The sequence below is a fragment of the Myotis lucifugus genome, unplaced genomic scaffold (assembly GCF_000147115.1).
Source record: "Myotis lucifugus unplaced genomic scaffold, Myoluc2.0 scaffold_247, whole genome shotgun sequence".
In the NCBI taxonomy this organism is placed as follows: domain Eukaryota; kingdom Metazoa; phylum Chordata; class Mammalia; order Chiroptera; family Vespertilionidae; genus Myotis; species Myotis lucifugus.
Genome location: NW_005871295.1, coordinates 1,778,484 through 1,806,162, shown reverse-complemented (window position 1 = coordinate 1,806,162; position 27,679 = coordinate 1,778,484). Strand labels below are relative to the sequence as shown.

The following is a 27,679-nucleotide window of genomic DNA, read 5'->3' as shown; positions in this document are numbered from 1 at the left end:
CACCCATCAGTAGTGAGAGAGTCCTGCATGTAGAGTAAGGCCATCGGAATTCTTGGTCATCTGGGAAACTCGGTCTTCGGTGAAGATCTCCCTAGTTGGGGTGTTGGGGTCCCCAGGATCTATGATGTCTCCTCGTACCACTCCTCTGTTCTCCCTCAGCCTGCAGTGGGCCTAACGACCCATGCACAGGAGGGGGTGGGGGTGGTTAGGGAGCATCCATGTGGCGTTGGCCTTATTGGCTCAGCAACAAGGCTGCCATGATCCTGACTGCCTTCTCCTCACCATAAAGACCCAGCTCTGACCCTCAAGACCTAAAGGAGCACAGGGAGAGAGCACTGCTGCTGGGTCCTGGGGTCAGGAGGGCTTTAGGAGGAGCCTGAGTGTGAGGAGCCAGGAAAAGGGCGATGTGGAGTGGTTTTTGCAAGTGATTTCAGTCATTCAACGCTTTGCACAGACCTTCATTGAGCATCTACTGCAGTGATTTTCAGAGTGTGGTCTTGGGATCAGCAGCACCAGAGATTCTGGGGATGGAGCCCAGCAACACATTTTCACAAGCCCTCCAGGTGACTCCAGTGCGTGCCGGACATGGGGCCAAGTGCGGGGGTGCCAAGTGAGTTTGACTCCATCCCTCCCTGGCGGAGCTTGGAGTCCAGGGAGGAGGCAGACAGGAAAGAATGAAATACTGTCAGCGGGAAAGGGGCTGCCCTCAAAGGGATGGAGGCCGAGAGGCAGCTAGCATGGATTTGGCCCAGGAGCTGGGGGTCCTGTCAAGGATGGGTGGCCTGGAGACCCCCATGGCATGAGGGCTGTCTTGGCAAGGAGCCAGATGTTGGGACTAGCTGCCCCTAGAGGCCTCACGGGGCCCATGGCCTAGCCTCTCCCTAGAGCAGTAATGGCGAACCTATGACACACGTGTCAGAAGTGACATACGAACTCATTTTTTTGGTTGATTTTTCTTTGTTAAATGGCATTTAAATATATAAAATAAATATCAAAAGTATAAGTCTTTGTTTTACTATGGTTGCAAATATCAAAAAATTTCTATGTGACACGGCACCAGAGTTAAGTTAGGGTTTTTCAAAATGCTGACACGCCGAGCTCAAAAGGTTCGCCATCACTGCCCTAGAGTAACCCCTACCTGCCCCACCGCCCCTCCCTTCCCACTCCCTGGGTCACAAATGGCAGCAAGTCAATGTCTTCAATTGTCCTGGTGGGAAATGTGTGCGAACCACCAGGCCATTATCTCAGCGCACATTTTTAGAAAATTTTAGAGCCAGTTTTTCCATTCAGCAGGGAACATCATGTATTGATTTAGGAGCATCTATTTCTGCTTTACACAGACAAGAGGTTTTTAAAAATTCTAGAGAGAGAGGAACAAAATGAAAATGAGTGAACTTAATAGGCTCAGACCGTGGCACTTGGCTTATCTGATATCATCGTACTATAGCTCATTACAGCAACGTCACTCTCTTGTACTGATGAGGAAACCGAGGCTCAGAGAGGTAAAGTGACTTGGCGAGGCCCCCGGCTCATCAGTGTAGGGCTGCCATTCGACCCCGCTGCCTCCAAGCCTGTGTCTCGCTGGCCTGTGTTGCAGTTTCCAAGGGGCCTGCTGCTGAGTAAACCCAGCTCATCATGCGTTTTCCTGAGCCCACACCCTGTGGCTGCGTTGTGGGGAGCCTGCTGGCTCATAGGGGCTGATTCTCTGTCTAATTAAAGAGGGGATGAGTTGGGTGTGGAAAGGGGAATGACTCGGACCTAAGGCCCCACCTAGCAGCTTTGCAGCTGTGTGCTCTGTAAACCCTCAGCCACTTGGTAATTGGCAAATGATACCTTCCCCCACCCTCTTACCAGACCTCATCTGCCTTGTTTGCTGACCCACCCCGGGAGCTGGGTGGGCTGGTCTCAGACCTCAGCACCCTTCTCTGCCAGCCGCCCCATGTGGCCCTGGAATGGCTATCTGCTTGCGTGAGGTGAAGTACAGAGAAGTATCTGTGTGAGCAAAAGCTGCAGGCCCATTCAGAAGCTGAGAGGCCTGCTTAGCCTATTGTACCACCTCCCTCACAACAGTTAATAGTATTGATTATGTAAGCCTCACTTTTCTGAAGGTCATGGGGCTTAGAAGCCTCAAATATGTGGAAAACAGCTAAGGAATAACTTCAGAAGATTGTAGAACCACCAACATGAATGTCCAAAACCCACACATTAAGCCCATGAAGAGTCCTGAAGTTCTCACTCAAAGCATGTTCGGGGGATTATGAATACGCTACTAGGAATGTTGATGTTCACATTTTTGTGTGGAAATATGTTTTCATTTCTCTTGGGTATATACCTGGGAGCGGAATTGCTGGGCCACACAGAAACTCTGTTTAACCCTTGAGGCACCACCAGACTCTTTTCCACAGTTGCTGCACCACTTGACATTCCCACTAGCAGTGGATGCAGGTTTTGACTTCTCTACATCCTTACCAACACTTGTTATTATTTCTCTTTTTGATTATAGCATCCTAGTAGGTGTGAAGTGATGCCACATGGTTTTAATTTGCATTGTGGAGCATCTTTTCATGTGCTTATTGCCAATTTGTATGTCTTCTTTGGAGAAGTGTCTATTCAAGTCCTTTGCCCCTTTTTATATAGGTTACTTGTCCTTTTAATATTTACCTCTTTCTGTTTAAAAGTTTTAAAATATCTTTATTGATTTCAGAGAAGAAGGGAGAGGGAGAGAGAGTTAGAAACATCAATGATGAGAGAAAATCATTGAATGGCTGCCTCCTGCACGATCAGGGATGGAGCCCACAACCCTGGGCTTATGCCCTGACCAGAAATCAAACCGTGACCTCCTGTCCTGGTTCATAGGTCAACACTCAACCACTGAGCCACCGAGGCAAGGCTTTCTTTTTAATTTTATTCATTGATGAGAGAGAGAGAAACATTGATTTGTTGTCATACCCATCCATGCATCCACTGGTTGATTCCTGTGTGTGCCCTCACCGGGGATTGAACCCAAAACCTAAATTGTATTGGAACAATGCTCCAACCAACTGAGCTACCTAGCCAGGGCTGTCTTTTAAATATTTGGTTGTAAGAGTTCTTTATCTATTTAGAAACAAGTCCCTTATCAGATACATGATTTTCCAAATTTTTCTCCCGTTCTGTGGGTTTTTTACTTTCTTGACGGTGTGTTGCCTGTATTTCTTGCTCACAGCAAATTAGCAGGACTTGGGTGGGGAGAGGGGGATTTGAAGAGGCAAGCCAGCTTGGTGTACAGATGATGTATTATAGAACTGTGCACCTGAAACTTGCACAATTGTGTTAACTGGTGTCACCCCAATAAATTCAATAGAAAGTCGGGGGAGGGGGGAGAGAAGGCAAGAGGCAGACAGACAGCTGTGATAAATGTCCTGGCAACAAGGGAGGATGTAAACCCATAAGCAGGTTCCATAAAAACAGAAGACAAGACCCAAGAACATCTCTTCAGCTTGGGTGATCCCTGCCTTTCGGGTGAGGATCTGACTGCCTTCTCTTGAAAGATACACTGCATTTTGAAAGGATTTCTGTTCCCCAAGGATAGAGTGAGCTTTGAAGCTGTAAGTTCCAGAGATGTGTGCCTTCATGGAACCCCTACCATGTGCCAGGACAGAGCTGGGTGCCAGGAGTACAGCATGGAGCACACAGCGACCTCTGCCCTCCCCAAGGTGACAGGAGGGCGGGAAGGTGGACAAGCATGCGAGCCAGCAGGCAAGGACTTCAGAGAAGTGTCCGGCCACAGAGCAACGCCCCAGGTGTGACAGCCCTCGCTGTGCCCACTGAGGGCAGCGGGGCAGCTGTAGGCATTCCTTTGGTACAGATGAGGAAACTGAGGCTAGACAGAGGAGGACTTGTGGTGTCTCCAGGTGAGGAAATCGTCAGATAGGACCCAGAGTTTCAGCCTCTCAGATTTCTCCTTCCAACTCTGCACTTTTTAGGCTTAAACAACGGTCTGTGCAAGAATTTGTGTTTTCATTTATGGCTTTTGCTGAGGCCGTGGTGCTGGCGTGGGCACACACCAGTCTGCCCCAGGGAGGCGAGCCCTGGGGGGTCCCTGCGCACTGCCCTTTCCAGCCACAGGCCCTCTTCCAGGAGCGCTTTTTCCTGGTTCATCCTCACATCCCTCAAGGCTCAGCTCAGGCCAGCCCGCCCAGTTCCCCCTTCTGAAGCCAGTGCCCTCTTCTCAGGAGACCTTGTTCAACTTCCTCCTGTGCCTGGCACTCTCTTTGGGCACAGGTCTGCAAAATGGGCGCAGACTCCCCATGGATTAAGGAAACTGAGACCTTCTATGTCTATTTAAATTCTAACCTTATCCCTTTACATCTACTTGTTTTTATCTGATTTACTCTGTATATCACATTATAGTGCACAAATTATACATTTTAAATATATTTAACTTATCCATAAATGTAGCAATAATAGGAATGTATCCCCCAAATTTAATTTTACTAACAGATAGCATTTAAAAATAAAGGTTGAAGGTAACTGTGGGCCACATGAGGACAAGAACTGTGCCCTGTCCTCTCTCCGCCCCATGGCCAGCCTGGGCCAGAAATATTAGCTCCATCAGCCTCTACTGGGAGGGGGGAGGCACCCCACTTGGCCCGAAGGCCTTCTCTCCATCTAGCTGCAGGGCGCCACAGCCAGCTACCCTCAGTCCCCACCCACAGTGACCGCTTTGTGGCTGCTTCCCGCCCAGCCGCTTCAGCCTGAGGGTTGTCTGCTGCCCCTGCCGAAGAGGCTGCAAGGTGGCCGTGTGGGGACTGCCCACCATTAGTGGCCTGCCTGGGAGCTGGCAGGAGCCGGCAGGCAGGCCATGGGCCAGGCGTGGCTCCCAGCCACAAACAGCCCTTGCCATGCCTCTGCCGGGAAGTGGGAGGGGACTGGTGAGCCAGGCAGAGACCCAGAGCGGGTAGGACCTGCGGTTGGAGCTCCTGCAGGCCTGGGTCTCTGGTTTTTTGCTGGAAGCTTGGGACGGGGAGGGGCGGGGGCAGGTCTGTGGGTAGACTGGACCTCAGCCCACCCAGCAGCAATTTGATCCCCTCCCATCTCCCTCCCCCAGATCTGTAAATAGAACAACCTGAGAGCCAGGGCAAAGCCAGAAGTAGTCTACACCAGTAGCAGGCCTTGATCGGGGCACTGGGAGGGCAAAAGAATTTTGAGACGTGCCCGCTGCCCATGAAGCACCCCAGAGAACAGCTCAGGCACACACCAGCACATGCGCCAATCAGAAGAGAGGGCTCTGAGCTTGTGCACGAATTTCCTCCTTTCGTCTCACAGCAACCCGTGTGGAAGGTGCAACTACAGTCCCCATTTAAAGGCCCTGGGACAGAGGCTAAAAGGTACCAGCTCGCAGTGGCGGGTGTGGCTATGGTTGACCTCAGCGCATGGCCCAGTGGCCGCCCTGTCAGCCACATGGTATAATGCCCCACAGGATTTCCTTCTCTTTTAAGGCCAAATAATATTCCACTGTGTACATGTACCACATCTTCTTCATCTGTTCACCCATCAACAGATACTCAAGTTGTTCCCATATCTTGACTCCTGTGAATACTGCTGCAATGAACATGGGTGCAGAATTCTCTTCAAAATAGTGATTCTAGCCCAGCTGGCATGGCTCAGTGGTTGAGCATCCACCTATGAATCAGAAAGTCGCAGTTCGATTCCGGGTCAGGGTACATGCCCAGGTTTCGGGCTCAATCCCCAGTGTGGGGCGTGCAGGAGACAGCCAATCAATTATTCTCTCTCATCATTGATGTTTCTATCTCTCCCTCCCTCTCCCTTCCTCACTGAAATCAATAAAAATATTTAAAAATATGTATATAGTGATTCTATTTCTTTTGGATAAATACCTAGAAGAGGGATTACTGGTTGATATGATGGTTCTATTTTTAATTTTTGAGGAGTCTCCATACCCTTTCTGTATTGTCTGTACTAATTTACATTCCTATGAACAGCAAGCATACAAAGGTTCCCTTTTTCCCCTCATCTCTGCCAACATTTATTATCTTTTGACTTTTCGATGATAATCCTAACAGTTTTTATTTACATTTCTCTAATGATTAGTGATGTTGGTCATCTTTTCATGGACCTATTGGCCATTTGTATTTCTTCTTTGGAAAAATATATATTCAGGTCCTTTGCCCATTTATTTGTCTCTCTTTTTAACTATTGAGTTGTAAAAGTTTCTTGGAGATTATCAGATACTTATAACTGGGTGTATAAGATATAAGCTTATCAGAAAACTTATTTAAAAAAATTTTTTCTCCAATTCCATAGGTTGTCTTTTCATTTTGTTGATTGTTTGCTGTGCAAAAACTTTTTAGTTTGATGTAGTCCCACTTGTTTGGTTTTACTTTTGTTTCCTGTGCTTTTGGTGAAAAATCCAAAAAAATCATTATCAAGGCCAATGCCAAGGATCTTTTCCCTATGTTTTCTTCTAGGAGTTATACAATTTCAGGTCTTATATTTAAGTCCTTAATCCATTTTCAGCTGATTTTTGTATATGGTGTGAAACAAAGGTTCTATTTCATTCTTTTGCATGAGGATATGCAGTTTTCCCAACATCATTTATTAAAGAGATTGTCATTTCCCCATTGTGTATTCTTGGCACCTTTGTCAAAGATTAGTTGACCTTATATGTGTGTTTATTTCTGGGCTCTCTATTCTGTTCCGTTAGTCTATGTGTCTATTTTTATTCCAGTATTTTGATTACCATAGCTTTGTAATATAGTTTGAAACCAGGGAGTATGATGCCTCCAGCTTTGTTCTTGCTCAAGATTGCTTTAGCTATTTGCAGTCTTGTACAATCTTAGGATTATTTTCTCTATATTTGTGAAAAATGTCATTGGAATTTTAATAGTGTTTTGAACTCGTAGCTCACTTTGGGTAGTATGGACATTTTAACAATATTTTTCTGATCCATGAACACAGCTATCTTTTCATTTATTAATGTGTTTATTTTTTCAATTTCTCTCATCAATGTTTCATGGTTTTCAGTGTACAGATCTTTCACCTCCTTGGTTAAATTTATTCCTAAGTATTTTTTTTATTTTATTTTTGATGGTATTGTGAATGAGATTTCTTAAAATTTCTTTTTCAGATAGTTCATTAGTGTCTAGAACTACAACTGATTTTTTAAAATTTTGTTTTATTGCTTAAAGTATTACAAAGAGTATTACATATGTCTCCTTTTTTTTCTCCCCTTGACCTTCCCCTGGCCTCCCCTACCCCCCAGTGTCTTGTGCCCATTGGTTATGCCTATATGCATGCATACAAGTCCTTCGGTTGATCTCTTACCACCCTCCCCACCCCCCCCCAACCCTCCCTGGCCTTCCAGCTGTAGTTTGACAGTCTGTTCAGTGTTGCTCTGCCTCTGTATCTATTTTTGTTAATCAGTTTATAATGGTCTTTATTATCCATAAATGAATGAGATCATGTGGTATTTTTCTTTCTCTGACTGGCTTATTTCACTTAGCATAATGCTCTCCAGCTCCATCCATGCTGTTGCAAATGGTAAGAATTACTTCTTTTTTACATCAGCATAGTATTCGATTGTGTAGATGAACCACAGTTTTCTAATCCATTCATCTGCTGATAGGCACTTAGGCTGTTTCCAGATTTTAGCTATGGTAAATTATGCTGCTATGAACATAGAGGTGCATATATCCTTTCTGATTGATGTTTCTGTTTTCTTGGGATATATTCCTAGAAGTGGGATCACTGAGTCAAATGGGAGTTCCATTTTTAACTTTTGAGGAAACTCCATACTGTCTTCCATAGTGGCTGCACCAATCTGCATTCCCACCAGCAGTGCAGGAGTGTTCCTTTTTCTCTGCATCCTCTCCAGCACTCATTGTTTGTAGATTTGTTGATGATAGCCATTCTGACAGGTGTGAGATGGTACCTCATTGTTGTTTTGATTTGCATCTCTCAGATGATTAGTGACTTTGAGCATGTTTTCATATGTCTCTTGGCTTTCTGAATGTCCTCTTTTGAAAAGTGTCTATTTAGGTCCTTTGCCCATTTTTTGATTGGATTGTTTATCTTCCTTTTGTTAAGTTGTATGAGTTCCCTATAAATGTTGGAGATTAAACCCTTATCGGTGATAACATTGGCAAATATGTTCTCCCATGAAGTGGGCTTTCTTATTGTTTTGTTGATGGTTTCTTTTGCTGTGCAGAGGGTTTTTATTTTGATGTAGTCCCATTTGTTTATTACAACTGATTTTTGTACATTGAGTTTTGTATCCTGCAACTTCACTGAATTAAGTTTTTTAGCTTTAACAAATTTTTCATAGGGCCCTTAGGGTTTTCTATATATAAGATCATGTCATCTGCACTAGTGACAATTTTCCTTCTTTTTTGATTTGAATGTCTTTTATTTCTTTTTCTTGTTTGATTTTTCTGGCTAGAACTTCTGGTACTGTGTTGAGTAGAAGCGGCAAGAGTGGGCATCCTTGTCTTATTCCTGATCTTAAAGTAAAAGCTTTTTATCATTGAGTATGGTGTGAGGTGTGGACTTGTCATATATGGCTTCTATTATGTTGAGGTACATACGTTTTATACCTATTTTCTTAAGAGTTTTTATCATGAAAGGAGAAATGCTCTTTTCTGCATCTATTGAGATGGTCATATGATTTTTATCCCTAATTCTGTTAATGGGGTTATCACATTTATTGGTTTGCAGATGTTGAAACATCCTTGCATGCCAGGGGTAAAATCCCACTTGATCATGGTACAGGATTGTTTAATATGCTGTTGAATTTTTTTGCTAGTAAGTTTGTTGAGGATTTTTTTTTAAATCAGAGATATTGTCCTGTGATTTTCTTTTTTTGCAGTGTCCTTATTTTTTGGAAGAGTTGGAGAAGGATTAGCATTAATTATTTGTGTGTGTGTGTGTGTGTGTGTGTGTTGTTGTTGTTGTTGTTGTTAATCCTCACTCAACTGTATTTTTCCATTTCAGAAAGAGTGGAAGGGAGGGGGAGAGACAGAGAAAGAGAAACATTGATGTGAGAGAGACACATTGATTGGCTGCCTCCCACACATGCCCTACCAGGGCTGGGGAACCTGCAACCAAGGTACATGCCCTTATCCTGGAATCAAACCCATGACCCTTGGGTCCAAGGGCCGATGCTCTAACCACTGAACAAACAGGCCATGGCTGGCATTAATTCTTGTTTAAATATTTTGTAGAATTCACCAGTGAAGACATCAGTCCTGGCCCTTTCTTTGTTGGGAGATTTTATATTATTGATTCAATATCATCACTCATTATTGGCCTGTCAGATTTTCTGTTTCTTCATGATCAGTCTTGGTAGATTGTATATTTTTTTAGGAATTTATACATTTCTTCTGGGTTACGCAATTGTTGGCATATAATTGTTCATAATAGTCTCATATGATCCTTTATATTTCTATAGTATCAGTTGTAATTTCTCCATTTATTTGTTTATTTATTTATTTTTTATTTTGTTTTGTTAATCCTCACCCGAGGATATTTTTCCCATTGATTTTTAGAGAGAGTGGAAGGGGGAAGGGCAGACAACCAGAGAGAGAAACATCAATGTGAGACACATTGATTGGTTACCTCCTGCACAAGCCCTGACTGGGCCAGGGATCAAGCTGCAACCAAGTTCATGCCCTTGACTGGACTTGAACCTGTGACCCTTCAGTCTGCAGGCCAACACTCTAACCACTGAATCTCTTTTATTTTATTTATTTTTTATCTCTCTTTTTTAGTCTCGCTAAAGATTTGTCAATTAAAAACAAACAAACATGTCTCCCTTGCTTATGCTGCCTGTAACGTTTACACTGTCATAGACTAAGGGAAAACCAGTTCCTTAAAAAAAACAGGTCTCAGTTTTGTTGATTTTTTTCTACTGTTTTTCTCTCCTGTATTTCATTTATTTTCACCCTGATCCTTTTATTTCTTCTGCTAACTTTGGACTTAGTTTGTGTTCCTTTTCTAGTTCCTTGAGGTATAAAGTTAAGTTGGTTGAGTGTTGTTTTTTTCTTAATGTAGGCACTAAACTATTAATAACCCTCTTAGAACTGCTTTTGCTGCATTATATAAGTTTTTATTTCCATTTTCATTTGTATCAAAATATTTTTTTCTTCCCTTTGTATTCTTCTTTGACTCATTGGTTGTTTAGGGTGTGTTGTGTAATTTCCACATACTTGTGAAGTTTCAATTTTCTTCCTCTTATTGATTTCTAGTTTCATACTGTCATGGTCAGAAAAGAATCTTGATATGATTTCAACCTTTTAAAATTTGTTAAAATTTGTTTCGTGACCTAACATATGATCTGTCCTGAGGAATGTTCCATGTACACATGAGGAGGCTACAGGGCTGTCCAATGTGTCCATGCTGATTTTCTGTCTGGCTGATCTAGCTATTGTCGGAAGTGGGAACTGTATTGCTGTCTATTTCTCCCTTCAGACTGCTAATATTTGCTTCATATATTTAGGTGCTCTTCTTTAAAATGATTTTAAATTAGTGATGAGTTTAAGCAGTATTTCGAAAACTTTCACAATTAAATTTGTGCTGTCACATTGGTCAGTAAGGGTGACAAGCTCACTATGAATACTGTTGTGGTTTGTTGCTTACTTTCATGCATAAGGAAATAGCAAATTTCAGTTATAATTTGGTAACTTAAAATATAATTTTTCCCAATAAGTTTACTATAAGCTCCTGGTAACTCCTGGTTCAACTTCAGGGTTTCGCCTCAGTGAGGGAGATCCCATTCAAAGTCATGACCCAGCCTCCCTTACCCTTCGAGTAGCACTTCAGTATTCAGTCATTCATTTGGCAAATATTGAGCACTGGCTCTGTGACAAGTGGTGAGATCCAAAGTCACATAAGATGAGGTCCTTGCCTTCAAGCTGTTCACCATCTCCTTAAGGAAGAGCACCATAGGTACCATTCCGAAATGCAAAATGTAGCCGAGCAGAGGAACATGCCTACCCTTCCTGGCAATCACAGATAACACCCAGCGATGGTGAGGTTGGGGTAAACAGTCACTATGGGTAGTAACACTGTCCACCACATACTCCTTTGAAAGTAAGCATGGCATTGACTCGCATGGTATTGGAAATCCCATACCCTCCTCACTCAGCACTCTCACTCTTGCGCATTTGTCCCAAAGAAATAATTTAGCAGGAAGGACAAAGGGTGGAGGGCAGAGGTCCTTCCCCCTCCTCTTCCTGCACATGTGCCCTCCTCAGGGAGGGGCTGGGTCTCACTCAGCTTGTGGCTCCATGCTGGCACCGCTAGCACTCATGAAGGCCTGTTGGGTGAATGTCTGACCACCATGCAGTGAACAAGAGACAGAGCTGACAGGAAGGGCAGTCCAGGAGCCCTCCATTGACCAGGCCCTTGTTTTCTCTTCCAGCCACCAATACACCAGGAGAGATGGACAAGCCGCTGATCAGCCGTCGCCTGGTGGACAGTGATGCCAGCCTTGCCGAGGCTGCCAGTGGGGCCCCCAAAGTGGGCATCCTGGGCACTGGGGACTTTGCCCGGTCCCTGGCCACACGCCTGGTGCGCTCTGGTTTCAGCGTGGTGGTGGGAAGCCGCAACCCCAAACGCACGGCTGGGCTGTTCCCCTCGGCAGCACAAGTGGTGTTCCAGGTGGAGGCAGTGGACTCCTCTGAGGTCATCTTTGTGGCCGTGTTCCGGGAACACTACTCCTCGCTGTGTGGGCTCAGCCCCCAGCTAGCCGGCAAGATCTTGGTGGACGTGAGCAACCCCACAGAGCAGGAGCACCTTCAGCACCGCGAGTCCAATGCTGAGTACCTGGCCGCCCTCTTCCCCACCTGCACAGTGGTCAAGGCCTTCAACGTCATCTCTGCCTGGACCCTGCAGGCTGGCCCAAGGGATGGGAACAGGCAGGTAAGTGTGGTGGGGAGGGGGGGGCTAGTGGAGGGCAAGAATAACAACCATCATGACAATAAATATAATGGCTAGCTTTCCTTGAGGGCCCTCAGCACACCAGGCTCTTTGTGCTCATTGTCTCAGCTCATCTCACATCACTGTGAAGGTCCATTTCACAGACGGGAAACTGAGGCTCAGAGATCCTGATGAATTTACGCCAGGTCCCACAGTTGGCGACCTGGGATTTGAACCCATTTCCTGTGAATCTGAAATTGAAATTCATATTCTTTTTTCTATGGTAACTCGCTTATCTAGGAAGCAAGGAGGAAAAGGTTGATGGCTTGCCTTTTTTATTTTTTTATTTTTTAAATAATTCTTTATTATTGAAAGTATTACATATGCCCTCCGCCCCCCCCCCCATTGACCCCTCCAGCCGATGGCCTTTTTTTATGTTTAGAGTTAAGAAGGGAAGAAACTTTGCTTTTAGAATTGGACTCAGAAGAAGGAAAGGAACGCACTTATGTGCCAAGCCCTGAGGAAGTGTGTATGTCCCCGAGTTTCATCCATTTCTTCAGAGAGCTTCCCGGAACTGAGCGGATTTCTCAAAATAGTCACTAGCAGGCTTTTCTGAGGGTGGAAAATGGCTCCGGAGAACGGCCCGAGCTGCACACAGTTCTTGGCAGGAGGAGCTCTTACCAAGACCAGGTAGTGTTTAATACCAAGAGGCCAAGCATTTTCCTGGAGGAAGGGGCCAGGACCCACATATGTGTGAGAACTCCCGCCACTGAGTTCAGGCCAGATGCCGCTGCACAGCTGCATGCCAGGCTGGGGAGAGCAGCTTGCATCCTAGGGCTCCCACGTGTGGACAGGCCAGGAACAGGGGGTGAGTGGGGGTGGCGGGGCTTGGAGGAAATAGAGCTAGCGGCTGGCTGGTGAGTGGGGGTGGCGGGGCTTGGAGGAAATAGAGCTAGCGGCTGGCTGGGGAAGCCTTTGAGGTCAGCCTTGGCCTTCGCCTTGGCCTTGCCCACATCATGTTGTTGTGCATAGTGAGCAGTAGGGCATTTCAGGCTTAGGAGGCACCTGTAGTCATAGACCTCAGTTTCCTCACCTGAAAAATGGGGACAATGGTGCCGGGCAGGGGTAAAGCCTGTATGTGCCGAGTCGGTGTTGGTAGAACATGCTGACCACAGCAGTGTCATAAGGCCCATGGAGGGTTTAGGGACAGAACCAGGGTGCGTGCATGTGAGTTCATGGTGGGGAGCCATGAACTGAGGCTGGCTGTGTGTTGGCTGAGGGTCATCGGGGCCGAGGAACATGATCCAAAGGGGCACTCTGGACTGAGGGGTAGAGCTGCACTCCCAGCTACATGTAGAGCCCAACTGCCAAGTGCCCTCGAGAGCACAGTCCTCGATGCAGCTCTTCCCAGGTGAGCACTGTGGATGCTGATGGTAATGACTGGGCGACGCGTTCACTGCTGGGTGGGCCCGGGTTCTCCCCTTGAGTAGTGGGCATTGCTGGGCCAGAGTCTGGGAGGCCACAGGGGGCGAGGGAAGACCCCGGGCCTGGGTGTCAGAGCCACCTCTGTGCCCAGCTATACTGTTAACTGGCACTGCTGGGCCTCGGTTTTCCAGCTGCTCAGTGGGGAGTTTGGCCCTGATGCTCTCGGAGGCTCTGCCCACCCCAGTGGCCTGTGACCAGGTCTGATTCCCTTCGCCTCCCTCCCTCAGGTGCCCATCTGTAGTGACCAGCCAGAAGCCAAGCGTGTCGTCTCAGAGCTGGCGCACGCCATGGGCTTCATGCCCGTGGACATGGGGTCCCTGGCCGCGGCCCGGGAGGTGGAGGCCAGGCCTCTGCACCTCCTCCCAAGCTGGAAGGTGCCTGCCATCCTGGCCCTGGGGCTCTTCATCTTCTTCTACGCCTACAACTTCATCCGGGATGTGCTGCAGCCCTACGTGCAGGAGGGCAAGAGCAAGTTCTACAAGCTCCCCCTGTCCGTGGTCAACACGTCACTGCCGTGCGTGGCCTACGTGCTGCTGTCGCTGGTCTACCTGCCCGGCATCCTGGCGGCCGCCCTGCAGCTGTGGCGCGGCACCAAGTACCGCCGCTTCCCCGACTGGCTGGACCACTGGCTGCAGCACCGCAAGCAGATCGGCCTGCTCAGCTTCTTCTGCGCCGCCCTGCACGCCCTCTACAGCGTCTGCCTGCCCGTGCGCATCTCCTACCGCTATGACCTCGTCAACCTCGCCATCAAGCAGGTACAGTCCTTGTCACCAAAGCCAGCCGTGCCCGTGGGTGTGACCCGCCAGTCACGGTGAGCAGCAGGAGACAACCTGCAAAGGCTCAGGCCTCAGTTTCCTCACCTGACAAATGGGGACAATGGCACCTATCCATAGGCCATAGCAGGGCTGAGGGGTCGCAGGGGGGAAGTCCGGTGGTACACAGTACATGCTGGGTCGGTGTGCCTCTCATCTTCTGTGGATTCTGCCCTGACCCGGCAGAGCCCAGATCCTGCTGTCCAAGATTTTGAGTATCCGTGAACCAACTATGAAAATCCCTGTGCTCATGGGCACAGCCCAGCAGGGGGACTTAGCCACATACCTCAGTAAGTTACAGAGGCTTTTAGAAGGCCTGAGAGCTCAGGAGAAAAATCAAGCCAGCGGTGGGGTACAGTTGTGGTCAGGAGGCCTTGCTGAGGGGGGCGGAGTGGAGGAGAAGCAGGGAGCAGCCAGAGCAGAGGGGGGGGGGGGGGGGGAGACTGCCTGGCACATGTGAGGAGCAGTCAGGGGGCCCTTGTAGCTGGACCCAAGGGAGGGGGTGGTGGGTGAGGCCTAACGGGTTGGAGCCAGACCAGGGAAGCCTGCGAGGCTGAGGGAGCCAGCGAAGGCTTTTAGTAGAGGAGTGAGGATCCAGCTGATGTTGCCACTGGCTCACTCTGGCTGTTGGTGCAGAATAGACAACAGGTGGTTGGAGGCAGATGCTGAGAGAGCAGGCAGGGGCTGTGCGGGAGCCCAGCTGAGAGTCAGAGAAGGTTTAGAGGGGCGGGCAGTGGAGGGGCAGGACGGCATTGAGGCGGGTACACAGACTTGTGATGGACAGGGGGTGGTCAAGGTGACTCCAAGCTTTGGCCTGAGCACCTGGATGAATGGTGTTGCCATCAGCTGAGGGGAAGAAGGCTGCAGGAGCAAGATCTTTTTTTCACGGGGGTGGTATTCAGTCACTTAAGGAACCCACACGCTGCTCTCTTGCCAGCAGGATTCCTGAGAAATGGGGGCCTTCATGCCAAGGCAGGTAGCAACACAGGCGGCACCAGCTGGCACCTGGACCCACAGAAGCAGGCCCCCTGATGCTGTCTCCTGGCTGACAAGCTCACGGGTGCAAGCTCAGGTCTGCAAGAGACACAGGCTTTCTGGAGGTTCCCCAACCTCCCTAATCCCACCTCCTGCCCTCTGGACTGGTGTTTGGGTTCACAGGCAGTCACCCAGCGGGCTCTGGCCCAGGTGCCAGTGAGACACTGCTCGTCCGTCCCTCTTTCCAGCACCGATGGTCCCTGCAGTTTCTGTTCCAGCCTAGGGGGGTGCAGGGATTGTGGCGGGGCCGCACCCGCCCCAGGTGCACCCGCCGTCCCCTCAGTGGCTGGGCCACATCCCAGAGCAGGACCAGGAGTCGAGGCTGGGTCACTGTCTGTGAACCACAGACCTCAGCCCCTGCTCATTCTCAGCCTCCCTGCTGGCAGCTTCTCCAATGCCCTCGCCCTTCCCACCCTCAGACTCCTGGCATCACGCATCTGTGGGCTTGGCCTTTCATAGGAGAAGCGGATACCACGCTCGAGGCAGGGAAGCAAGATGCCTGCTGGGAATGAGAGGAAGGGGAAACTATAGTCACAAACCTTTAAAACGAGCTTGCTGCGTTCCAGGTGCTAGTCTAAAGGCCTCACACCCTCAGTGTGAATTCATTTAACCCTTCTCTCACCCCTATAAGCCAGTGTGCTGTACTACCTTTAGTTGCATATGAGCCACAGAGAAGTTAAGTAACTTGACCAAAGTCACACAGCCAGTAAGTGGCAGAACTGGGATTCAGATCCAACCGCCCCCTGATCCATGTTCATAACCAGACCGCTTTCTGCAAGGGAAGCAAGTCCAGATGAAGAGTTGAGTTGATGAACGCAGGTCATTATCTCATTCATTCCCTGAGCACCTTCTCTCCAGGTCCTGGGGTCACAGAAGGGAATGAGACTAGACAGCCTGGTCCCTTCCCTCGGCTGGGGCAGGGACCGGGAGGCTCTGAAGGCCAGAGCCCCTCTTTTGTCCTAGGGCCCTGATGTGGATGTAGATCAAGGCCTCTCCTAGTGCTAACGTTTTTGATTCTTTGATGATATTTTCTTCTGAAAAGGGCGGCTCTGCGCGGTTCCTCTGGGACTGGCACCGTGTTTGCTGCCCAGGAGGTGGCAGATCTGAGTGGCAGGCATTTCAGGCAGTGGGTGGGGGAGAAGGTAATGCTCCTCCCCCGAGCCCAAGGCAAACCCCTGCCCCACCCACACAGCCTCCCAAGGCCTTTCCCTGAGTTCTCCGCCCTGCCAAGGCTCTCCTGACAGGATGCCCACCCAGTGTTGCCAAGATGCAAATAGTAGGGCACAGCGGGCACATGCCAAGCAGTTTCCCTGAGTTCCAAAGCCCTTAGGGCTGGAGACCCGGGTGGAGGTTGCCAGGCAACCATCACTCCCAGAGGACTGGATCACTCTCCGAGTAGGAGTAGTGCAGGCCTGTCACACAAAAAGCTTAACCTTGGTCTGCAGAGCTCGGGAGGGCAGAGCAGGGGTGATGTCAGGGAGTGGGTAGAGGAAGGCGGGGCTAACAGAGCAGAGCTGCCGAGTGGTGAGCTGCCTGACTCGGAGGTGCTCTAGCAGATGCTGAGTCTGCGGGTCAGCCTTGTTCTCAGGTGCTGAGACGGGACATCGAGGCTGTTCTGCAGTCAGCCGGTCACAGCCGGGCCTCCGGTGCCTGGTGTGTGGCTTTCCCATCCTGCCCTGGGGCCTCCCCTCAGGGCCTCCAGGTGGGTGCACATTCACCATCCCAGCTGCCCTGTGGGCCTTTGCGGGAGGGGATCGCACCAGCCAGGGCACTGGAGATGGCAAGGTTTCCACCACACCCCTAAGGCCACAGACTTGGAGGCAGAGCTGCATCCTGGCTGCAGAGAAAACCTCTGACCATGTTTATTGACTGTATTACTACGAACAATAACTAATATTTGCACAGTGATTTCTAAGGTGCTGTGTGGTTCCCTAGAAATGCATTTCAAGATCAGGATCAAAGAAAGTGTTTAACCAACAGTTTTCTTCTCGCCCTCGCGCCGGATCTAATCTTGGCTGCCAGAGAGAACTGCCTAAAACTCACATTTGACCATGTCACTGCTGAAAAGCACTCAGCGACGCCCCACGCCCTGGGGTAGTGACAGACTGTTCAGCTTGCAGCCTCCTCTCCCAGCCGGTCTCCCCACTGCTCCCGTGACCCGTCCCACTAGGTCCCACACTGTCCTATGAATGGGCAAAGCTCATTCCTCTTGGCCTGGGCTCCCCACCTGGAGACAGCTTGACAGCCTGACAAGCTCCTGCTCATCCTTCACAACCCTCCTGCTGTTCCGCTCCCAGCCCATCTCCCCCTTCTCCACGCTCACCTCCATCAAATGCATGCTGTGCACACTTCTGTGATGTTTCTCATGCAACACTGTGCTCACTCATTTGCACGTCTGTCTTCCTCCATGACCGGGCCTTCACTGCTGGAGGCCCATGTGTGTGACACAGATTCCCACCACATGTTCACTGAGCGGCTGATTGTTAACGTGGCTACACAAAGCCAACACCAGGTGTCTCTTAAGAGGAGTCCATGTGGAATTCGGAGCAAGAGCTAGCCCACCTGCCCGGTTCTCAGTGGAACAATAGCACCAGCCGCTGACACCAACCACCTGCTGTGTGCCAGTCACCTGTGACCTGTGCCATGAACATCCTCCTCTGAGTCCTGGCGATAGTGCAGTAAGAAAGGACAGCGCTGCCATTAGCCAGGCCCCCAGGCTGCCCCAGGCAGAGTTGGCATGGAATCCAGCCCTGGGACTGTGAGGCCATCCCCCACCACCCAGGCTGCCCTTCCACATCCAGCCTCCCCCTCCTCCGGGCCGGCACCACTCTCGTCCCATCCATCAGCCACCTGGGGACACAGAGAGGGGCTGGTGCTGCAGCCTCACTGGTCCTCCTGGCCCTGCAACCTACAGGGGAGGGAAATCCCACGCCACTGCCGCCATCATTGTATCATCTGTTGATGAACAACTCTCATCAATCTCCAGGTGGCCGCCTTGATGAGCTCTAGAGCAGTGGTTCTCAACCTTGGCTGCACATTAGAATCACCTGGGAATCTTTTTAAAATCCTGATTTCTGGGCCTCAGCCGCCGGAAATTCTGTTTCTGTGTTATGGGGTGGGGCCACAACATTAGTAACAAAGAAACAGAATTTCCGGAGGGTGAGGCCCAGAAATCAGGATTTTAAAAAGATTCCCAGGTGATTCTAATGTGCAGCCAAGGTTGAGAACCACTGCTCTAGAGGAAGAACTACTAGGGGGAGTGGAGAGCTGTCAGCTGTGTTCCGGCGTGTGTGGTGCTGGTCACTGGGAGCCCCGAGTCCAGCACTGGGGTTCAGTAGGTTGGGCGAGACTCACCGGCTATGGAAGGGAGCTGGATCCAGATCCTCATGCAGGCTCCACACCACCCACTGCTCCCTCGTGACCCCCCTCCGCCCTCCCCAGCACCCCTGCAGAGTGGAAGTATTACAGGGAAAAACAAGACATTTTGAAAGCAACTGTGGGGTGTATGTAATCATGCAAACTCTGACTGGAGACATGAGCTGCCTGATCTGACCGCCATGCAAAGGCAGTGACTAAGGAAGCAGACTCAATGCACAACCTGCGCCTACAGGACTGCGTGGTGGTTGGTGCAGGAGGGTGTAAGTAAGACTTCTCTGGGCTCAGTTACGCAGATGCCGTCTGCCCTCGGTGCTGATGTCAGCCACCTTCCTAGCTGGTCCGCCAGCAGCAGTCCCAGGGTTTTAGACGTGACCTCACCAACGCGCTCAGGTGGACGAAAGAAGCCCAGGGTCATACATGACTTGTCAGGACAAGAAGCTGGGTCCCCAGACTCCTGGTTCTTTTGAGGCTTAAAGACACCAGAGTGGGCCAGCCTGCCCTTCAATTAGAACAGACGCAGCCATTCTCTCAAATTGCAGGATAAGTACCCAATGGATGGCATTTTCTCCATTTTTTATACTTTCATAAGCTACTCAAGCATTCTGCTCAGCCCACTAGATTACTTTTTAATGTTATATCTGATTACTGGGCTTGGGTTTTGTGTGGTTTTTTTCCTGCTGAAATACTTTCTCAAAAGCCTGTGTGAGTCACTGTGTTGTGCGAAGCAGAGGCCTGGCTGCTGACGCGTTGTCACCATTCCTAACGGGAAGACTTCCTCGTGCTGGATAAAGCACCAGCGTGTCACGGTGTTTCTCAGAGAAAACCTGGGCTTCCAGGAACTCCGCCACCTGCTCTTGGTGGCAAATGGCACTTCTAATGGAATGACCTTGATAAAAGCTCCTCGTGTGTGCACTGTGTGCCTGAGTGTCAGCCGGGCTGGGAGGAGGCTCAGCTAAAGACACGCGGGGTGGGGAGGGGGATAGACACCTCCAGGCCCACGTGGATCCCTGATTTGTGTGTCCCTGGAGCTCAGGGGGGAATCCCAGAGCTCTGTGAGGACAGGTATCCTGGTTCTCTGCAGCCCAGGCGTGATACACAGTAGGTGCTTTATAAGTGCTTGCTAGGGTGCTTGGTGAGTGTGTCAGTCCCTGTGGCCTGGCAGTGGTAAGCCAAAGCCACATGCCTCCGACAGAAATGGGGGTCTGGGTGGGAAGGTGGGAGCTGGGGCGCGAGTGTCTGGGTGTCTCTGTGTGCCCTGAGTGCGAGGCAGTGACAGGGGAGGTTGGGGCACCAGGAAGGCAAAGGGTCAGAGAGCGAGCAGGTGGCAGAAACAGGGGCCCACCTGGCTGATGGGATTCCGAGCTAGGAGAGCTCCTCCCTCGTTTGGGGGACTTGGTGACATGGTCGTGTGCGCAGGGTCTGCTTGTTGGCTGACTTCTCTGACTCTCGCCGGCTCATGTGACCGTCGGGCCGGCTGGCCCAGGCAGATCTGTGAGAGCCCAGGGAGGGAGCCCAGGTCTTCGGGGCCAGTCTGCCTGGGTCCCGTCCCAGCTCGCCGCCTCCTAGCTGGTGTGAGCATGGGGAAGGACTTCGTCTCTTTGCCTCGTCTCCCTGTTCTGTACAACAGGGAGAGGAGACCTCGGCCTCGTGGGTGGCTGTGAGACTAGATGGTCTGACACCTGAAAGCGCTTAGAGCAGAGCCAGGCCCGTGTTGCGTGCGGCTGGCCGTTACTCCGTGTCTGGCATCTGAAGGTACTGCTCGCCGCACCCCAGGGCACGGTGTTCACGTTCTCCTTCCATCCCCATCAGGTCTTGACCAACAAGAGTCACCTCTGGGTTGAAGAGAATGTCTGGCGGATGGAGATCTACCTCTCCCTGGGAGTGCTGGCCCTCGGCACGTTGTCCCTGCTGGCTGTCACCTCCCTGCCGTCCATTGCCAACTCGCTCAACTGGAGGGAGTTCAGCTTCGTTCAGGTAAAGCAGGGCTGCCTGTGGCAGTGAGCCTCAGCCCGGCCTCCCCCGCCTTGCGTGTGCCAGCACCTCCCCCTTTGCACACAGCCTTGGTTGTGATCATCTACACAGCAGGACTGCTCAGTCAGGTGCCAGGGCTTCTGGGCCCGGTCAAGTGCCTGATAAAGGGCTGCCTGGGACCAGCTCATTCTCCTGGCATCTGGGGAAGCAGATATAAGCGTGTGAGAAGAGTAGACAACAGACCACTGAGCACTGGATTAAGCAGGATCATTTTCACAATTCTTGAGCTTCCCAAACCAAACCTCATGATGTGCAGTCAGTGGACATCACTGGCAGGGAGTCAGTGTGCCAGGGAGTGAGCCTCGCTGACCACCCAGCACCTCCTCTCAACCCAGCCCTGTGGGTCCTGTAACCCTGGAGGTGAGCATTGGGAGGTGAGCATCGGGATTGCCAGTTTATAGCGGATGTAACACAGCATCTCCCAAAGGACCCCATTCCCGTGAGAAACCCAGAGAAAAGGAGGTCTGTAGTCAAGTGAATCTGAGAAAAGGTTTGCTGGCCCCCGAGAGAGACACAGTGCACTTTGGCACACTGGAGATTCTAATAATGTCTACAACACAAACCTTGATAACCAGACTTCTTTTTTTTAATGTATTTTTATTTATTTCAGAGAGGAATGGAGAGGGAGAGAGAGATAGAAACATCAATGATGAGAGAGAATCATTGATCAGCGGCCTCCTGCACGCCCCCTACTGGGGATTGAGCCCGAAACTCAGGCATGTGCCCTAACCAGGAATGGAACCCAGGATGCTTTCATCTGCAGGCCGACGCTTCATCCACTGAGCCCAACCGGCCAGGGCAATAACCAGACTTCTTTGAGCACTATCTGCACTCCACAGAATACACTTGAGAAATGCTGCTCGTGACGAAAGGTTCTTTATGCATTTATTCATTCAATAACTGTTTACTGAGCACTTACTGCATGCCAGCCATCAGGCTAGGTCTGGGGTGTGACAAGGAACAAGACAGGCAGAGCCACGTTTCAATGATAAGGACATCTGAGACGGACTTTTTCCACATGGTTGGCATCTGCCATTGTGCCCCAGGCAGAACGCGTGGCAAGCTCCCGGTGTTGGTGGGTTAACTCTCCCCTCCCACGCAAGGAGCTGATGAGGACTGGATTCCGCCCCCGCTATGGTGGCAGGCCCAGGGCAGCTATCGTATCCACCCCCACTGTCAACGAAAACCTGTTGCAATCTTCTCTCTGCAGTGAGGACACAGTACAGGGATTCAAAGAGGGACACCGACAGTGCAGGGCTCATGTAACCCATTCATCGCCCCTGACTGGGACCACTTACACAGCTCAGAATCAGCCAGCGCTGTGGCCGTTTCTTTTCTAAGTGAGTCAGTTTCTGAGTCTCACTGGCTCTGCTCCTGTCAGCAGGCCCCTGAGGAATGCTCAGGGCTGACACATGCCAGCGTTAGAGGGGAAAAAGAATTTCATTTATTGGCCACTAATCCTCCTGTGTCGCACACCCAAAGCTAGGATTTTCCTGCTCCTGCCCGAGTATCCCGGGGTGCCTGGCTTATCCACAATTAAAACAGACTGCAGTTGCTCCTCTCACCAGAAAGTTGCTCCCTTAAGCAGCCGCAGATTACAAGCCGGCCGCCGGCTGCCCAGGAAAGCCGGAGGATTTGGATTTGTTAACCAAACTGACTGGGGCCTCAGCAGCCACTCTCCGCTTTACATATTGAAGAATCGAAAAGACAAATATGAAAGTCCCCCTGCCACTGCAGGAGCAGCAGGATTGGCAGGCGAGATGTGGGGAGAGAGGCAGGGCTTTACTTGTGGAGATCAATTACCAGCATTCTGTCCAGAGAAGCAAAGGCCCTGTCTCCCCCCGGGAGTGCTGACAGGAGGGGGAGCTGTGAGTGCCCTGGAGCCCGGCCTGGCTGTCACCAGGGACAGAGCACATCCTCCCAAGCCTCTTGTAAAATGGAGCTACTGTGCTACAAGGATTCTCTGAGCCACTGTGAGGGGTTATGTGTGAAAGAGAAAAAGCATTTTGCTATTATTCTTACAGTATGCAGCCGCATTTCCATTATCCCCGACTAAGCTACCAATCAGTAGGAGGCAGGCGGCGAGAGAGGTCAAGGAACTCCGACCCGGGGCAGGAGAAGGTCCAGGTCACCGTTTGCAAACTGTGATTGATGCTTATTGGTGGTCATGAAATCAATTTGTGGCTCGCAGCCAGCCTTTTAAAAACATGAAATAGAGTAGAATGGGGAAGGAAGCATCAGAGGGCATGCATGTTGCATTTTTTAAGTTGCGATGATTCAGTAGTTCCATGTACACGTGTCATGCCTGGTTGTGTACTGGGCAGTGATGTGTGATTCTGACAGTGAGCCACCATCAAAAACGTTGGAAGTCACAGAGCTCTCTCTTCGAGAACTACGCAGGCTCCTCCCTGACCACTGAGCACAGATGCCTGGGGGTGGCTTGGGTGGCTCTGGAAGTTGGTTTCTGCTGGCTCCTGGGTGCCTCTTAGGTGTGCACGATGCAGTCCCTCTGAGGGAGGGGACATAGGTTTGGAGCCGGCAGACCTGAGTTTCACCACTCTCTGGCCCGGTACCATTAGACAGTGTTTTAGCCTCTCAGAGCATCTGTGTCCTCACTTATGTCTGTGTCCACGTCCTCTGGCCATTGGTAGTATTTGAGTTGAGGACAGGGAGAGTGCATGAGTGGAAGACGTGTTAAAGTCACAAGGCCCAGCGGTGGCTGCCTGATTGCTGAGGCAAACTGCTGTCTTCTGTAAAGTTAGCACGGGGAGCAAGCTGACCCCAATGCCTTCCCCTGCTACACATGACCCAGCAAGCCACTGGGTTATCAACTGGCCATGGAGATGCCATGGCTCTCAGTGGGCCCAGCTGACCCCTGGGTCCTGACTGATTTATTTAGCTAAAAGCTTTCAAAACAGTGCATTGGTTCCACAGAGGTGACTTGTGCATACATTTGTCCTTTTGTTCCCGAGGCCATCTTCAAAGTATTAAATGTGGATTTTTGTTTGTTTGGGTGGTGGTGGTGGAATTGTTTTAATTTGGTTTGGGCTGTGCTAACTGCTCCTAATTAAGCCAGTTAAACATCATTAGATTGCGGGAGAGGGCACATGATGGCAGAGTAGGTGGATGCTGCACTCACCTCCTCCCATGACCACTAAATTGCAACTAAATTACAGAGCAATCAACCTGGAGAACCATCTGAAGACTAGCTGAACAGAAGTCATATACCTAAGATATAAAGAAGCCACGTCAAGAAGGGGCAGAGACACAGAACAGGCTGGCCTCACACCCACGTGTGGCAGTTGAGAATCCGAAGGGATGTCTCAGTGGCAGAGGCCCCCCCTGAGGAGTGAGGGGTGGCAGCCTCATGCTGGGCCCTCAAAGAGGCCACAGAACCAACACACCCAGTGGCCTCAGAGCACCACTCAACTGATCCACAAGTAGCACACCCAAAGGGAGGACTAAGCAGGTACCAGAACCTGCTGGGGCGAATTCCATTTCATGGGGTCAGCTCTACACAGTAGCTCATACACTGTGGTGGGGTCAGCCACACTCATAGGCATGCTAGCAGCAATCAAGGCTGAACTACAACCAGAGGGCCCACATAACCCACACCAGGTACACTCCTGGAGAGCCCAGCTCAGAGGATCAGGACACTGTGCCACTGGGTCCCACAGGACAACTACTATATACTGCCACCATGCCAATACTGAAGCAGATCTACCAAATACATAGAAAAGACACAGAGAGGCAGCCAAAATGAGGAGACAAAGAAACATGGCCCAAATGAAAGATGAAGATAAAACTCCAGAAAAAATAACTAAACAAAATGGAGGCAAGCAATCTACCAGATACAGAATTCAAATCACAGGTTATAAGGATGCTGAAGGAACTTAGTGAGAACTTAAACAAAGAGATAGAAAGCATTAAAAAGGACATAGAATCCATAAAAAAGAATCTTCCAAAAATGAAGAATATAATAACTGAAATGAAGAATACAGTATAAGGAATTAACAGCAAATTAGATGAAGCAGAAGATAGAATCAGCAATTTGGAAGACAAAGTAACAGAAAACACCCAATCAAAACAGCAAAAAGAAAAGGAATTTTAAAAATGAGGATTGCCCTAACCTGTTTGGCTCAGTGGATAGAGTGTCGGCCTGCAGACTGAAGGATCCAAGGTTCGATTCCAGTCAAAGGCATGTACCTTGGTTGCAGGCACATCCCCAGTAGGGGGTGTGCAGGAGGCAGCTGATCGATGTTTCTCTCTCATCGATGTTTCTTACTCTCTATCCCTCTCCCTTCCTCTCTGTAAAAAATCAATTAAATATATATATATTTTTAAATGAGGATACTTTAAGGGACTTCTGGGACAACATAAAACCTAACAACATCTGCATCATAGGGGTACCAGAAGAGAAGAAAGAGAGCAAGGGATTGAGAACCTATTAGAAGAAATAATAAATGAATATTACCCTAATCTGGTGAAAGAATTAGACACACAAGTCCAGGAAGCACAGAAAGCCCCAAGTAAGATGAACCCAAAGAGGCCCACACTAAGACACATCATAATTAAAATGCTAAAGGTTAAAGACAAAGCGAGAATCTTAAAAGCAGCAAGAGAGCCACACCAGCCGGGTGGTGAAGGGATTTAGAAGTACAAATTAGTAGTTACAGAAAGGTCACAGGGATGTAAAGTACAGCAGAGGGAATGTGGTCAATAATATTCTAATGTATGTCTGGTGTCAGATGGGCACTGGCTTTATCTGGGTGATTGCTTAGTGGGTTGTATGATGTCTAGTCACTGGTTTGTAGATCTGAAGCTAATATCGTATGGCAACTGTAATTGAAAAACACACAATTGTTTAAAGTCAAAAAATAAATTTAAAGATCCTCTGGTAGCCACCAAAGGTATGAATAACAGTTACTTTATTGAATCCTTATGAATCAGTCAGTCCTTATATACCTGCAGGGTAGAGGTATTATTCCTGTTTTTCTGCTGGGGAAACTGAGGCTCAGAGAGTTTAGGTAGTGGTAAGATCACATGGAGAGCAAGTGATAAGGCTGGGATTTGAACCCTGAGCCTTGACTGCTAAGGCCATACTCCTTCCTTCCCCTCTGCCGGGCAAGCAGGGGGCCATTGGTGGACTCACTGTGCCTGCCAGCCCCTGGCCCTCACTCCAGCCTTCTCTCTTCCGCAGTCCACTCTGGGCTTTGTGGCCCTGGTGCTGAGCACCCTGCACACGCTCACCTACGGCTGGACCCGCGCCTTCGAGGAAAGCCGCTACAAGTTCTACCTGCCTCCCACCTTCACGCTCACCCTGCTGGTGCCCTGCGTCGTCATCCTGGCCAAAGCCCTGCTCCTCCTGCCCTGCTTAAGCCGCAGGCTCTCCAAGATCCGGAGGGGCTGGGAGAAGGACAGCGCCGTCAAGTTCACGCTGCCCGTGGACCACGCCCTGGGCCAGAAGACGAGCCACTTGTGAGGACTTGCAGCTGGCTCCGGACACCAGCCCCGGCAGGATGGTGCCTGTGCCTGTCAAGGCTGCTTTCTTGCTATGGTGTAACTGTGCACAAACCGATCATTTGAAGCTCAAATTCCTGGGACGCAAATGTATTTAATAATATTCAGAATGACACACATGTGTGTGTGATACATAGGTTCATATATATGTCACATATATAACAGGATTTGCAATTATACTCACTAGCTAAAACGTTCAGGCCCTGAGAGTACAACCTGCAGATCTAAAAACGAGCGCCAGGTTAGGAGAGCAGCGGCTCGCGCTGGCACTGGCAGAGATGCACACACTCTTTCAGCCCAGGAAAGGCCATGCGGGGCTGGTCCCTGGTGGAGTCGGCCCATTTGTGCCTCGCACCCCCCTTTGCTGCTTTCCCAAGGCGTTTGCAGAGCTGGGCTCTAAGGTGGCAGGGCAGACAGGGTCGGGGTGGGGGATCCTGGTGTCTGTGCCCTGAGAACCAGTTGAGGCCCTTCCTTTGCCAGGTGGGGAAGGGGAAGGAGGGTGGTTGGGCTGAACGGCTCCCCCTACTCCGCCCTGAGCTGGGAGATTTCCCCTCACAGCCAGGAGTCACCACCGCTGCAGATGGACCCTCCTGTGGGCTTGGGAAGGCACCTCCTCCCGGAGGCCTAATGGGCCCATCTTGAGAACAAGTGGAATTTCTTTCCTCCTTGAAGCTGGTGATGACTGGTCCTGGGACCGCTGTGCCTTCTCCCTTTAGATCCTTAGCTTGAGCGTCTACAGGAAGCCTGGGGCAGGCCCCGCCACGTCCACGTCAGTGCGTGGGGAGGGGACCCGAGGCTTGCTCAGCGCAGCAGCCTCTCTCAGGACCCTGCCCCCGCCCCTCCCCACCCGGGGGGCTGCAGGGCTGTGTGTCTTCATGGAATTGGTCCTGTGGGAAACACAGGGTCTCTTCCAATGCCCTCTGCTGCCCCCGGGCACAGAGCCTGCCTCTGAGTGAGCCCCCAGAAAGTTCCAAGTTCCTCTTAAAGGAGGGGCACATTTCAAAACAGCTGGGGCGTTTTTTCCACCAAAGCTACAAACTTGAAATTTGCTGCCACAAAGCATAAGAGGCTGGACCACAGCCAGGGCCACAGGACATGTGCCCTTGAGTCATATGCCATCCCTGCCTGATTCACCCTGAAACTGTGTTTACTTCCCCTGTGAACACACAGCTGAGGCCCGCCCCCCCACCCCAGCTCCTGGCAGAGCCAAGGTGTCTGTCGTTTCCACACAAAGCCCTCGGACACAGAGGGCGGGAGCTCCTGACCCTGCTGGAAACCTCCGGGAGAGGCACTGTGCTCCGCTCTCAGCAGGGAGTGGGGTTTCTTAGGTCTCCTGGGCCAGGGGACTGCAGGCAGAGTACCTGCCTCCCAGGGCGGGGGAGGGGGTAGGCGGGGCGGGGGGGGGGGGCGCTCCGTGGGCTCATGGCCTGCAGCTCATCAGGGTCTGTTAGTGAAAAAGGGAAAAAGCCAAGTGCAAGACATCTCATTAGGTCAGTGACGGG

At 50.3% G+C, this 27,679-nt stretch overlaps 1 protein-coding gene across 1 annotated transcript in view; it reads left to right on the top strand.

Annotated features, from left to right (window-relative positions):
* STEAP3 (STEAP3 metalloreductase) overlaps positions 1-26,370 on the top strand; it is a 28,430-nt gene extending 2,060 nt beyond the window's left edge. The window contains exons 2-5 of the mRNA XM_006098823.3: positions 11,420-11,919; positions 13,629-14,156; positions 20,436-20,600; positions 25,858-26,370. Of these exons, the coding sequence (XP_006098885.1) occupies positions 11,440-11,919; positions 13,629-14,156; positions 20,436-20,600; positions 25,858-26,139 (1,455 nt within the window). The 5' untranslated portion in view covers positions 11,420-11,439 and the 3' untranslated portion in view covers positions 26,140-26,370. The remainder of the gene's footprint in view (positions 1-11,419; positions 11,920-13,628; positions 14,157-20,435; positions 20,601-25,857) is intronic.
* The last annotated feature ends 1,309 nt before the right edge of the window (positions 26,371-27,679 follow it).